At 34.8% G+C, this 12654-nt stretch overlaps 1 protein-coding gene across 2 annotated transcripts in view; it reads left to right on the top strand.

Moving 5' to 3' along the window:
* Positions 1-12654, top strand: part of DCBLD2 (discoidin, CUB and LCCL domain containing 2) — an 87794-nt gene that overhangs the window by 12633 nt on the left and 62507 nt on the right. The window contains exon 2 of one of the 2 annotated variants that reach the window (XM_025873253.2): positions 3973-4200. The exons of the other annotated variant lie outside the window; for it this stretch is intronic. Coding sequence (XP_025729038.1) covers positions 3973-4200 — 228 coding nt within the window. The remainder of the gene's footprint in view (positions 1-3972; positions 4201-12654) is intronic. 2 annotated transcript variants of the gene reach the window in all.

Raw genomic sequence — 12654 nt, 5'->3', positions numbered from 1 at the left:
GGTCATTTATACTTTGGTGGAGACCATCTAGAGGAGGAGGAGGAGAAGCTGACAGTGATGATGGTATTGATGGTGTTGGAGAAGGAGAAAGATTTGGTGATGTTGGAGTTCCTGGTGAGGGCACATGGATTGGTCCTAGGATAACCATTGTGAAAGTTATATTTCCTGTCGTAGTTATGCTGTCTTTGTCAATTCTGCCTTGTGAAAATGAATAACGGTAGGTGCTGTTTCCTGGTCACAGGTCATTATTTTTTCCAAAGCATACAAAGATAAGCAGAAAATTTGGAGACTTAACTCCTGACCTTATTAGCACCCTTTTTCAAACCCTAATTTAAGAGCTGTTGACCCAGAAAAAAAAAATTACTCCAGGCCTGTAGACTAATAAAAAGGATTTTCTTTCCTTTAACTTCCATTTACTTGTTTTAAAAATTGGGAAGTGGGACTCAGGCTCTTTAGTATAACTGCTGACCGTGGGAGGAAAGTATTCCTTAGGCTGTACCCTCAGTGGACAGAACAGCATTATTCTTTGGGCCAAAGGAAACCCGGCCAAGGACTCACTCGGATCTTCTGTCTGAGATGTCCTGGCCTTTACTGTAGGTCAGCCTTCTCAACCTCAGTACTATTGACGTTTAAGATCGATCATTCTTTATTCTGGGGGTGCTGTCCTGTGCACAATGTAGGATGTTTAGCAGCATTCCTGGCTTCCATCCACCAGATGCCAGTAGTAGCCCACCCCCTCAATTGTGACAACCAACCAAACCTATCTCCAGACATTGCCATATGGGAGGTAAAATTGCTCCCATGGGAGCTTCCGCATCTCCCACATTTGAGTACCACTGTCTAAGTGTATTAGGTGATTAGCTGATAATGTTCTCCAGATTTTAATTTTACTTTTAGATACTTTGTCATTTTAAGCATTGGTGTAAAATAGGATTTGCTTTTAAGAACTGAAAAACTGGAAGCACATTTTCTAATTTAAGGGTAAAAGTGAAGACAAGGTCTTTGAGAGTTCAACATTATGACCTCTGGATGCCAGTACAGTGTTTTCCAGAGTGCTGGTGGGGACCCTTTAGTGGGTCGGGATTATACATGCAGCAGTGTATAGGATCACAGTGTAAAATGTATTTCTTACTTTGGAATAACTGAGAAAAACATTTGAAAACTGCTGGCCTAGTGATAATGTATGAGCCCAGCCTCCCCTTTCAAACTGTAATATTCTAAACATATTCTTCATAGCAGTAGGTGTTTATCCAGGCCAGCTAATCTATTTATCTTGTCAGGTTAAACTTATCAAATAGTCTTGGAAGTATGAAACATTCAAACTTGTTCATTGTAGTAGTAGATTGGAGACTTTCTTTTAACTCTGGTTTCTGGTGCATACCATCTTTTTTTGCTAGGGGGAGGAAGCGCTGAGCTCCATCACATATTTTAGAACATTCTTGGCACGTTACTTGTGGACTGTTCATGCCCTCCCGCTACACAAGATACTGAAAAAAGACAGCTCCATTTTAATTGTTTTCTTCATCAGCATGCATGCAAAAGTCCTGTTTTTCATCAGTTAGTATTTATTTTGTTAACTTGTAGAAATTATGCTTTATGGAGGAAAAGGCAAGAAACATTTGTGTATTTATTGACAGTCAAATACGAGCATAAAGATGTCTAAAAATTACTCCTAACACTGCTTGTACTCTTTTTGTAAAATTCATTTTAAAATGGCAACCTTAAGTTAAATAGTGGCCCATAGGGAATATATTAGATGGGACAGTCTGCCATTACTAAGTCATGAATTCAGCTGTTAATAGGAAATTCTTGGCTTCCTGAAATCTATCAGCACTTCCAGCCACTTAAAAAAGCTGCTTTAGTTTCTATTCACTAAAGAAAATACATTTATATTTTATTTATTCAGTGGCTACTTTTCAAAGTTTTAAACATTCCAGAAAGCACATTTTCATCTTTTTAATAGTAAGAGAACATTTCAGACTAGTTTCATAATGTTAGAAATTTTGTCTTAGGGGATAGTATTTTTCTCTAAGGAAAAATTTTAATGATTATTCAAAAGTTATTTTTATTACAATTCATTTATGTTCACAGTGAAAGTTTTTATATCCCTGTGTTTCTAATTTAGATGATATTCAGTAGAGATATTCAAAGTATTTTCATCATAGTTTCAGGAAAAATTTGAGTGTTTTTTTTTTTCTTCTGAGTTGTGTAACACTTAAGTTTTATATTTGCAGAAGATCAGTGGGTGTATCACAAAAACTCACATGTTTATTTCATGGTGCCTTTATATATTATTGAGTGACTATGCCTAGTTTCTATGTGTAGAATGAAAGCAGGTGTAGAGATAGCAATGTTGCTCAAAAGCTGAACTTTATAGATGTTTGTTTAGGAAGCTAGATTGCTAGTATTGACCTTTAAAAGTGGGCCAAAAATACTAGTAGGGATTTGAGAATAAAATTTCTTGATCAGAAAAGGATATGAAGTATTGTCATCATAATGTAGGTAAATAGTTTTTCCTTTATTAAAGTGAGTTTTGAGACTGGTGTGAAATTACTTTTTCGTTGGTTCATGTACAGTTCCTTATACATCCAATTAATAACTATTTTGCAAATACTTTCTAGATTATTAACTTTTTTTTTTTTAAAGATTTTATTTATTTGACAGAGACACAGCGAGAGAGGGAACACAAGCAGGGGGAGTGGGAGAGGGAGAAGCAGGCTTCCCGCGGAGCAGAGAGCCCGATGCGGGGCTCGATCCCAAGACCCTGGGATCCTGACCTGAGCCGAAGGCAGACGCTTAACGACTGAGCCACCCAGGCGCCCCTAGATTATTAACTTCTTATTCACAGGCTTTTAAAGGTTTCATTCATCTATTCTAGTAAATGGTATCAGCACTGCACTGTTCTTAACAATAATAATATAATAGAAAATCCTTTTACAGCTGTCTGTATCCATATTGACTTCAAAACTCAGCACTGTCACTTTTGATAAGTTTTTTTTGTGTAAGTACTCAACTATTCCAGAGGTGATTATAAATGGCTATTTTGAAGGAAAAAAATACTATCATTTTAGTACAGTGTCGTCTTCCTTTTAGAAAGAGATTCATTTGAATCCCATCATTAAGGAATGTTATATGGTACAGTTGGAGCAGCAGCTGAAACTTCTCAACATTGCATGCCTCTTCTAGGTGCTCAAAAACCAGATTTTATGATAAAAGGAGGATGCAAACAATACTATGTTAAGTTCCCTGAGTTCCCACAGTGAAGGAATTCTGGAATAGATAATGCTGCTACCAAGATATGAAAGTTATTTTTCCTAATCTTTACTAAGTCATTAAACTGTTTTTTGTTGTTGTTGTCATTCTATAGGGAAAAAGTGAGGTTTTTGGAGAAGGACTACTAAAAAGTCAAATTTCAATAGAATGTAAAATTAGTAAAATTAAATTTCATTAAATAGGGCTTTAATGCCTTCAAGAATGAGTGCCTTGAAATACTGTAATATGGTCAGTAATCTCTGCAACGTGTAAAGTGTTTTTAGATACCCTCCTACTTCTCACAGATTTTAGAAGGGTTTGTGATAAATGAATGAAGCTGATCACATACTTTTATTTTTATAGTTTACATTTACTTTGAACAATTACTATGAACTGACAGTCTTTTAAAGATTGGATTTATTATGCTATGCATATAAATTTATTGCTAAACTATGTTTACCTCTGTTTATTGAGGTGGAAAGCTCTTTGAACTCATAAGGGCAATCATTGATTATTTTGACCGTACCTGGCTTCTTTTGGTTCCTATGAGCAGATATACTAAGAACTCTGCCTTCCCTTTTATCTTGTGTAAGGAAAGTGTTGGTGGTATAAAACATCTGTCATACATATTTTAAAATTTTCACCAAAAAAATCCTGATTATTTATAATGTTAAAGATGTAATAATAATTTATCGTTCTTTTAACTTTTTTTTTTTTAAGGTGATGGATGTGGACATACTGTACTAGGCCCTGAAAGTGGAACCCTCACGTCCATAAACTACCCACAGACCTATCCCAACAGCACCGTTTGCGAATGGGAGATCCGTGTAAAGATGGGGGAGAGAGTGCGCATCAAATTTGGTGACTTTGACATTGAAGATTCTGACTCTTGTCACTTTAATTACTTGAAAATTTATAATGGCATTGGAGTTAGCAGAACTGAAATAGGTAGGAAATTTTCTTGTAAATGTACATGTAACACATCACTGCCCTGAGTTTTAAAACTAAAACAATTTTTGATACTTACATTAAATAACTAGGCTATATAGGATGATAGGTAGGAAATTATTTTGTGGATTATGTGTGGAAATCTCAAATTTGAATCTTTTGGGAAAAGAAGATTCTTATCTGTCCAAATAAGCTTGTTGGTACTTTTGCAACAAGATGCCATTCTGCTTCTAAGAAGGAGGATGTGAAGTATCTCATTTTTTTGTTTTTTTTCTAATCATTTTATTTGCAATTAAAGAATATAATTCATGCTTAGGCAGTATATCATGGTGATTAAAATCATAGGTTTTGGATCCAGAGTGCCTGGTATCAAATCCTCACTCCGCTCTTAGCTTATGTGTGATTTTGGGCAAGTTACCTGACCTGTTTTTTCACTTGTAAGATAGGGAATGAACTAGTAACATGTAAAGTGCTTAGAATAGTCCATAACACATAATATGTGCTTACTAATACTAGCTGCTATTGTTGTTATTCTTAGCTAAGATTAGTGTTTCTCAGTTATGGCTGCATATTAGAGTCACCTGGAAAGACTTTAAATAATACTATATACTAAATAATACTGTATCCCCATCCTAGACCAGTTGAATCGGAATTGATTGGGTGGGACCCATGCCTCTGGAATTTAAAGGCTTCCCAGGAGAATCTGCTTTGTAGTCATGTTGAGAATCTTTGGCTTAGAGATCAGTCCCTTAGGCTTAAAGGTGGAAAATGTCTAAGACTGTTCAGGTGAACTAACATCATACAGTAAATCTTGAATTCTCCATGAGTTAATTTGGAAACATTTATTGGTACTAGTGTATAAAATATCTTTTAGAACTGTAAGCGGAACCCAGTATCTTTTCTGTAAGCATCATGTTCATCCTCTGGCGGCCTCCTCTCCATATCAAGTCAAATCCTTCATCTTGTCTCTATGTTTTGGCCTCTTACCTATGAGAGAAACAATTCCTGGCTAACTTATCTTACTGCCGATTGATAACCTCTGTTGTCTCTCAGTCAACTGTTAATTAACCTGGTAGCTTGATCACCATGTGTATATTGCCATGAATGTATGGTCTCGGATAAGCTTTTAGGAACTGAGATTGCCTAAGGATCTAGAAACCACTATAACACTAATAGAGGGCAACTGTATTAAACGGGTGATGCAGTAGGGAGTAAACAGTATCACCTAAGCAGTCTTGTAACAGCAGTGAAAAAAGGTGAGCCACAGTCCCATCAAGCCCTTAGCAGTTTACAGGAAATAAAGGAGCTAGAGAAACACGTTTTATCAACCATAAAGACCATCTGTCAATAGCATTTTTTAAAAAGAGAGAAGTAGAGGGAATTGTCATACTTTTCGGAGTTACATCTTCCAAAAATAATGTGTGGACCTTGTTTTGATCTTGATTCAAGCTGCAGGAAGACATGTTAAGATAATCCAGAGAAATTTTAAGAGGAATCTGGCATTCAGTGATAGCAAGAATGATTGTTTTTGGTGTGTTAATGTTATTATTTTTCTTTAAAAAATTTATTTGTCAGAGAGATCACAAGTAGGTAGAGAGGCAGGCAGAGGGAGAGGGAGAAGCAGGCTCCCTGCTGAGCAAGGAGCCCGATGCGGGGCTCAAACCCAGGACCCTGAGATCATGACCTGAGGCAAAGGCAGATGCTTAACTGACTGAGCCACCAAGGTGCCCCTATAATTATTTTTTTTTAAAGATTTGATTTGTTAGAGACATTCCGAAGTTCAAATCTAATATACTATTGATATTCTTTTCTACTTTGCTTTTCCCTTACCTAACAAGGAAATCATTCCAACAACAGTGCATAGACATAGCCCTTAATTCTTTTTACAGCTGCAGAGAACTCCACAGTATGGAGGTACTGCAGTTTATTTAACCACTCTTTTGTGTACAGGTACTTCCAGTATTGTGCAGGTACAAATGGTGCTGCAACAAATAACTTTATGCAGATGTTTTTTTGTATTCTTGGAGGTGTATCTTCAGAACAAATTCCTGAAATGCGACTGTTGGTTCAAAAGATAAATGTATATAAAGCTTTGTTAGATATTACCAGATTCCCCTCTACAAGGGTTGTGCCAACTTGCATTTCCATTCAGCAATGCATAAAAATGCCTGTTTCCCCACAGCCTTGCCAGGGTGTGCATCATCATGCTTTTTAAGTTTTGCCAATTGATAGGTGAGAAATGGTATCTCAGTATATTTGTAATTTGCATTTCTCTTAGTATGAGTGATGTTAAACATATTTTTTTGTATGTCAGGTTCATTTTTTTTAAACAACTTTTTGTGTCATTTGCTAATTTTTCTGTCAGTTTTTTTTGGTCTTTGTTTTTCTCTGATCCTAGGAATTCTGTTACTATCTTTTAGTGATAGTAGCCTCTATGTGATACATCCTGAAGACAGTTTCTTCTTGTTTGACTTTGTTTATGGAACTTTTTTTTTTTAAGATTTTATTTATTTGAGAGAGAGAGAGAGAGGGAGGGAGCATGAGCAGGGTGAGGGGCAGAGGGAGGAGCAGACTCCCCATTGAGCAGGGCTCAATCCCAAACCCCAGGACTCGGGATCATGACCTGAGCCAAAGGCAGATGCTCAACCACCCAGGTGCCCCTATGGAACTTGTTTAAATGGTTTTGTTGGCATGCAGGTTTTTTCAATGTAGCAAATTTATCACTCGTTTGCATATGGATTCTGAATAATTGGAAAGCCTCTCCTTACATCCCAGTTAAATATAAATTTACCCATGTTTTCTTCTAGTACATGTATGTGGCTTCAGTTATTTTATATTTAGATTCCTGGTCCATTTGGGGATATTCTTTTGTGTGATACAAAGTGTAGATCTAATTGTATCTTTTCCAGATGACTAGTCGCTTGTCCTAACACTATGCATTTAAAGGTTTGCCTTTGCCTCAATGATTTGAGATACTGACTTTACCATATACTCAAGTTCTCTACATACTTGGGTTTATTTCTGGGTTTTCTGTTGTGTTCCACTGGTCAATATTCACATAACCAAAATGTCAGTTTTAATGATAGAGGCTATATAATGTTTTAATGCCTAGTCTCTCTTTAAGGATGTTCATTTTTAGTGTTTTCTTGGCTATTCTTGCCTGTTTATTGATCCATATGAAGTTTAGTTACCAACCTGTCCAACTTCATAAAAATGTTTGTTGGTATTTTTTATTGTGATCATGATTTGTCTTTGTTATGTTGAGTCATCCTATTCAAGAACAAGAGCTGCTTTTTTTCTATTCAAATCTAATTTTGTTGTTTTCAAGGGTGTTTTGAACTTTCTTATGTAGATTTTACACATTTTTTTTGTTGAAGTTTTCCTAAATATCTTCCCTGTTGCTATTGTAAGTGGAAATGTTTTGGTTTTGTTTGTTTTGCCATTGTATCCTCTTACTGGTTACTAATTTTATGAAGACTATTGATTTCTATATGATGATTTTATATCCTATTTTACTGGGGTTTTTTTATTCAGTTTTATCATTCACTTTCTAGGAATTTCTAGGTACACAGTCACATCTGCAAGTAGAGATAGTTTTACTTCTTTTCCAATTCTTGTGCCTGTGATTGATTTATCTAATTACATTGGCTAATATTACAAGTCATTGCTATGTTAATCCGTAGTGTAGATGGTGGGCATCTTTTTCTTGTTCCTGATCTCAATGGAGATGTTAGCTCAGGCTGCAATACCATATACTGGATAGCTTAAACAACAAAAACTTATTTTCTCACAGCTTAGAGTCTGGAAGTCTGAAATCAGGGTGTCAGATTCAGTTGCTGCTGAGAATTCTCTTCCTGGCTTTATAGACAGCTACTTTATTTCTATGTCCACACATAGCAGAGAGAGAGAAGGAGTGAGTTCTCTGGTCTATTCTTACAAGGACACTAATCTTCTTGGATTAGGAGTTTATCCTTATGACTTAATTTAACCTAAATTACCTCCATTAAGGCCCTATCTCTAAATATGTTCACATGGAGTGGAAGGGGTTTCAACAAATTAATTTTGGGGAGATACATAACAGGAAGTATTCCTTGATTTCTATTTTCTTGAGTGTTTTTCATTAGGAAAGAATCGGATTGTGATAGAAAGCTTCTTTAGCATCTGTGGAGATGATTATATGTTTTTCTTCTGAAATCTATTTGTGTGGTGGATTATATTAATGGGTTCCCTAACATTGAACCAACTTTACGTTCCTGAAATGAATATCCCTTTGTTGTGTCATTCTATTAATGTGGCATTGGATTCCGTTTCCTAATAATCTGTTTAGTATTTTTATATAAGTACTGATAAGCAAAAATTAGTGTATAATTTATTTTGCATTGTCCTTATAAGGTTTAGGTATTGATGTTACATATATAAGTGCAAAGATTTCAGAAGTTTTCCTTCATTTCACTGCTCTGGAAAAATGTAAGAGAGTTTTTAAACAACCTGGTAGTTGCAGGTTTCACTCTGTGAAAAACCATCCAGACCTGATGCTTTTTTTCGTTGGATAGGTCCTATTATTTTCTTTATTTTTTCTTAGGAGAATGATCTCGTTCAGATTTTATCTTTAAGTAGTCAGTTTTTAGTAAGCTCTTTGCCTGATAAATTACCCAGTTCACCTGGGTCTTCAAATTTATTTGTAGTGATATATGAAAAATAGAATTGTATGTTTTTTTTTCTAACAGTTATTTCAATGTTTTTTTCAATGGTTATTTCCTTCATATCATTTTTGTTTTGTTTTGTTCATTTGTGCTTTCCCCTTTTTTTCCCCTTGATTGTCAGCAAGTGGTTTGCCTATTTTGTTAATTTTTTTTCAAAAAATAAATCAAAAATGATATGTTATATTTAAATCTATTCTTTATTCTCTACCCCATTAATTTCTGTTTCTAGTTCTGTTATTTCATTTTCTTCATTATGCTTGCTTTGGGCTTATTTTGTTATTTGTTTCCTAGCTTTTAGCAAAGAATTTTAATTCATTTGTATTTATTCTATCATTGTTATTGATAAATGTGTCTAATGCTTTGAGGTTTACTTTGAGTACATCTTTAAGATTGATATACCACAGATTATTGTATCGGTGTTTTTTTTGGAAGTCTAATTTTGTTTTGTATTTCCCTTTTACTCAGTACATGTTTATTATTGGGCATATAGTACATAAATAGATTTGCAGTTGGAATACCTTTCTTTGCTAGTGTTAATAATTTTTACTTTTGCTGCGTTGTGGTCATAAATATCTCTAAACATGGTTGTAATATCTCTGCTTTATGGAGCTTGCTAATATTTTCTGTATAACCTAACATACAACCTTTATTATGAATGTCCCATGTGTGCTTCAGAAGGTTTGTTCTCTAATATCAAGATGTAAAGTTTGATAGTCATTTAGATCTTATTTACTGATTAGATTTGCTATATCTTTAACTACTTGATCTTTTATTGGTATGTCTCTTTTTTTCCCCTTGTTTTTCTTTAGGTTTTTGCTTTTATAAAGGTGTTCTTAACTATAATATCTTTATTTTAAATTGTGACTTCCAGCATTAAAAAGTTCCTCCTTTGTCATGTCTAATACTTTGAGTTTGAATTCTCTTTTTGTCTGACAATATCATCTGCACATCCTCCTCCATATCTCTTACTGTTTTCATTTGCCTGGTATACCTGCCTTTCCTCACCCTTTATTTTTAGCTTTTGTAGATCATTTTCTTTTGGGTGTGTTTCTTGTATGTAGCACATTTTTGGGTTTTACTCTGTGAACCCAGTTGAAAATCTTTTCTATTTTAAATAGCTGAGTTAAGCCCATTTGTACTTATTTATAAAACTGAAATGTTTTGTCTCAACTCTGTATTTTAAGTTACAATTATATGTATTTGTTGTGCTTCTTTCTTTACATTGTTTTCTTTCCTTCTATTTTTAAATTTATTTAAAATTAAATTTATTTAAGCTTTTGGAGCTTAATAAGTCTTATAATTTTGTTCTAAGTGTTACCTTTCAATTTTTACTTTTTTAAATGCCTGTGATCCCCTGTTGTCTTAATCTTTACTGTCTGATTTGTCTATTTTTAATGGTGTTAAATCCCACCAATTGTCTGTAACTCCTACCTATTATATAACATTCAACGAACTGTTTTACTTTCCTCCTTTCTCCTTTCTGTCCCTATTTTTACTCTGTTAGAACATAAATTCATAATATGTAGCCTACATCATTAAACATCTTATTCTTCAACCCATCCCTAACTTTCCTAGATCTGTATTTAAAAAATATTAAATGTTCACACTCTGTCTTTTTGCCCAAGTTCTCTAGTCATAATGTGAATGGATGAAGTTCATCTTGGAATAGACTGATTCCTTAAGCAGGACTTATGGGTACAGAATTTCTTGCATGCTTAAAACTGCTTATTTTAAAAGTTTTATTATGTGGAGACTTGAGGGACAGCTTGATTAAATATAAATATGTCCTTTTTGATTGACCTGTTCTTTCTTTGAGTTTTTGTTTTTAAATACTCTTCCATTATTGCCTGGCTTTTTATTTATTTATTTATTTATTGAGAAGTTTATTTACCTTTAAAGTCTTAATAGTGTTATAAGGATATGTGTTGAAGGTGATCATTTTGGATTGGTTTTCACTGGTATCCAATAAGCTCTTTCAATACATAGATTCAGATCTTTTATTTCTGGAAAGTTTTGTGGGATGATACTTTTAATATTATTTCTGTTCCATTCTCTTGTGCATCTTTTTTAGATACATTTTTAAGTCTAAGAAACATGGATCTTCCTTGCCATTTCAACCACATTCTCACCAGTGCTTTTAGTTTTTTATTTCCTTTTCATTCTGTTTGGTTCTTTTTTCAACATTCATTATCATGTTTCATTAGAATCCATTATTCCTTGTGCACCTTGTAATATGGTCATTTTTTATATAATTTTGTCATTTTTTTTTACATTTTGTGAGATCAACTCTTAGTTCTTTCTGGATATTGTCCATTTCTATTTTTAGCTTTTGAGTTTCTGTTTCAAGGGGTTTTATCATGTCCCCGGTTGCTTGAGAACATTTAATTAAGTCTGGAGTGTTCCAGTTTCCTTCTGTTTTATCATTGTTTTTTAGCGGGGGGGGGTGGTCCATAAACTGAGTTGTTGGGATTCTCATTTTTTTTTATTTTTTATATATATATATATAAATAATTCTTTTTTGTTTTATACTACATGTGTATAATATGTAATCTCTATAACATATATATAAGTTTTATATATTATTAATAAATAAAGATTTATTTATTTGAGAGAGTGAGAGAGTGAGAGCAAGAGAGCTGGCGGGGGAGTGCAGAGGGAGAGGGAAAATCCCAGGCAGACTCCCTGCTGAGCACAGAGCCTGATGCAGGGCTCCATCCCATGATCCTGAGATGATGACCTGAGCTGAAATCAAGAGTCAGACACTTAACCAGCTGAGCCACCGAAGCGTACCCCCTCCTTTTTTTTTTTTTTTTTTTTAAAGTAGGCTCCACGCCCAGCATTGAGCCCAGTGCAGGGCATGAACTCACAACCCTGAGATCAAGACCTGAGCTGAGATCAAGAGTCGTACACCTAAACGACTGAGCTACCCAGGGTCCCCTTACACTATATATTTTTTAAGTAGATAAAGACTGTGTCTAGGTATTTGTGGGTATAGAGGTGGTGGTTTGCAGTGGTTTACTTTATGGTTTGTGATAGGTTCATGATAGTCCTCTTCTGTCAGTGTAGTAGATACTTTCTTTTTTGGAGAAGAGGTGGTAGTGGGGGAGGAATTGTTCTATCTTTTTTTTATTTTTATTTTTATTTTTTGTCTTGAAGGACCCTAGATTCCCCCTCTTGCTTTGTTTCTTCTCCCCTTTACAGTGCAGTTTCCAAAGTATTCCTCTCTATTACTTTTTTTTTTAAGATTTTATTTATTTATTTGACAGAACGCACAAACAGGGGTAGAAGCAAAGGGAGAAGCGGGCTCCCTACTGAGCAGGGAGTCCGATGTGGGGCTCCATCCCAGAACCCTGGAATCATGACCTGAGCCAAAGGCAGATGCTTAACTGACTGAGCCACCCAGGAGCCCCTCTCTCTATTACTTTTAACCTACTTCTCTCCCTGAAGTGTTTTCTTTCCAAAATTGCGCTCTTAAGTTCCCTCCCTGAAGTCAGTACTCTCATCTGCCAATGGACTTTTTTTTTTCCTTGTATTTTCTGGCTGTGCATGGGATACCTTGATCATCTTTGTCTCCCCCAATGAGTCTTTCATTAACTTTTACCACTTAGATTATTCGTAGACTCTATGAAATCTGTTGCTGTGCTTTAGGAGTCCATGATCTTAATAAAAATAGAATACTTCTTCTTGAGTTTCTTCCTGTTTCTTTTAAAGCTGTCTTTGTAAAAAATAATTATGTCAAATTAAAGTGGTA

This window comes from Callorhinus ursinus, unplaced genomic scaffold (assembly GCF_003265705.2).
Source record: "Callorhinus ursinus isolate GAN/ISIS: 27379988/994484 unplaced genomic scaffold, GSC_fseal_2.0 scaffold1, whole genome shotgun sequence".
Lineage (NCBI taxonomy): Eukaryota > Metazoa > Chordata > Mammalia > Carnivora > Otariidae > Callorhinus > Callorhinus ursinus.
This window is presented reverse-complemented; position numbering and strand designations above follow the sequence as displayed.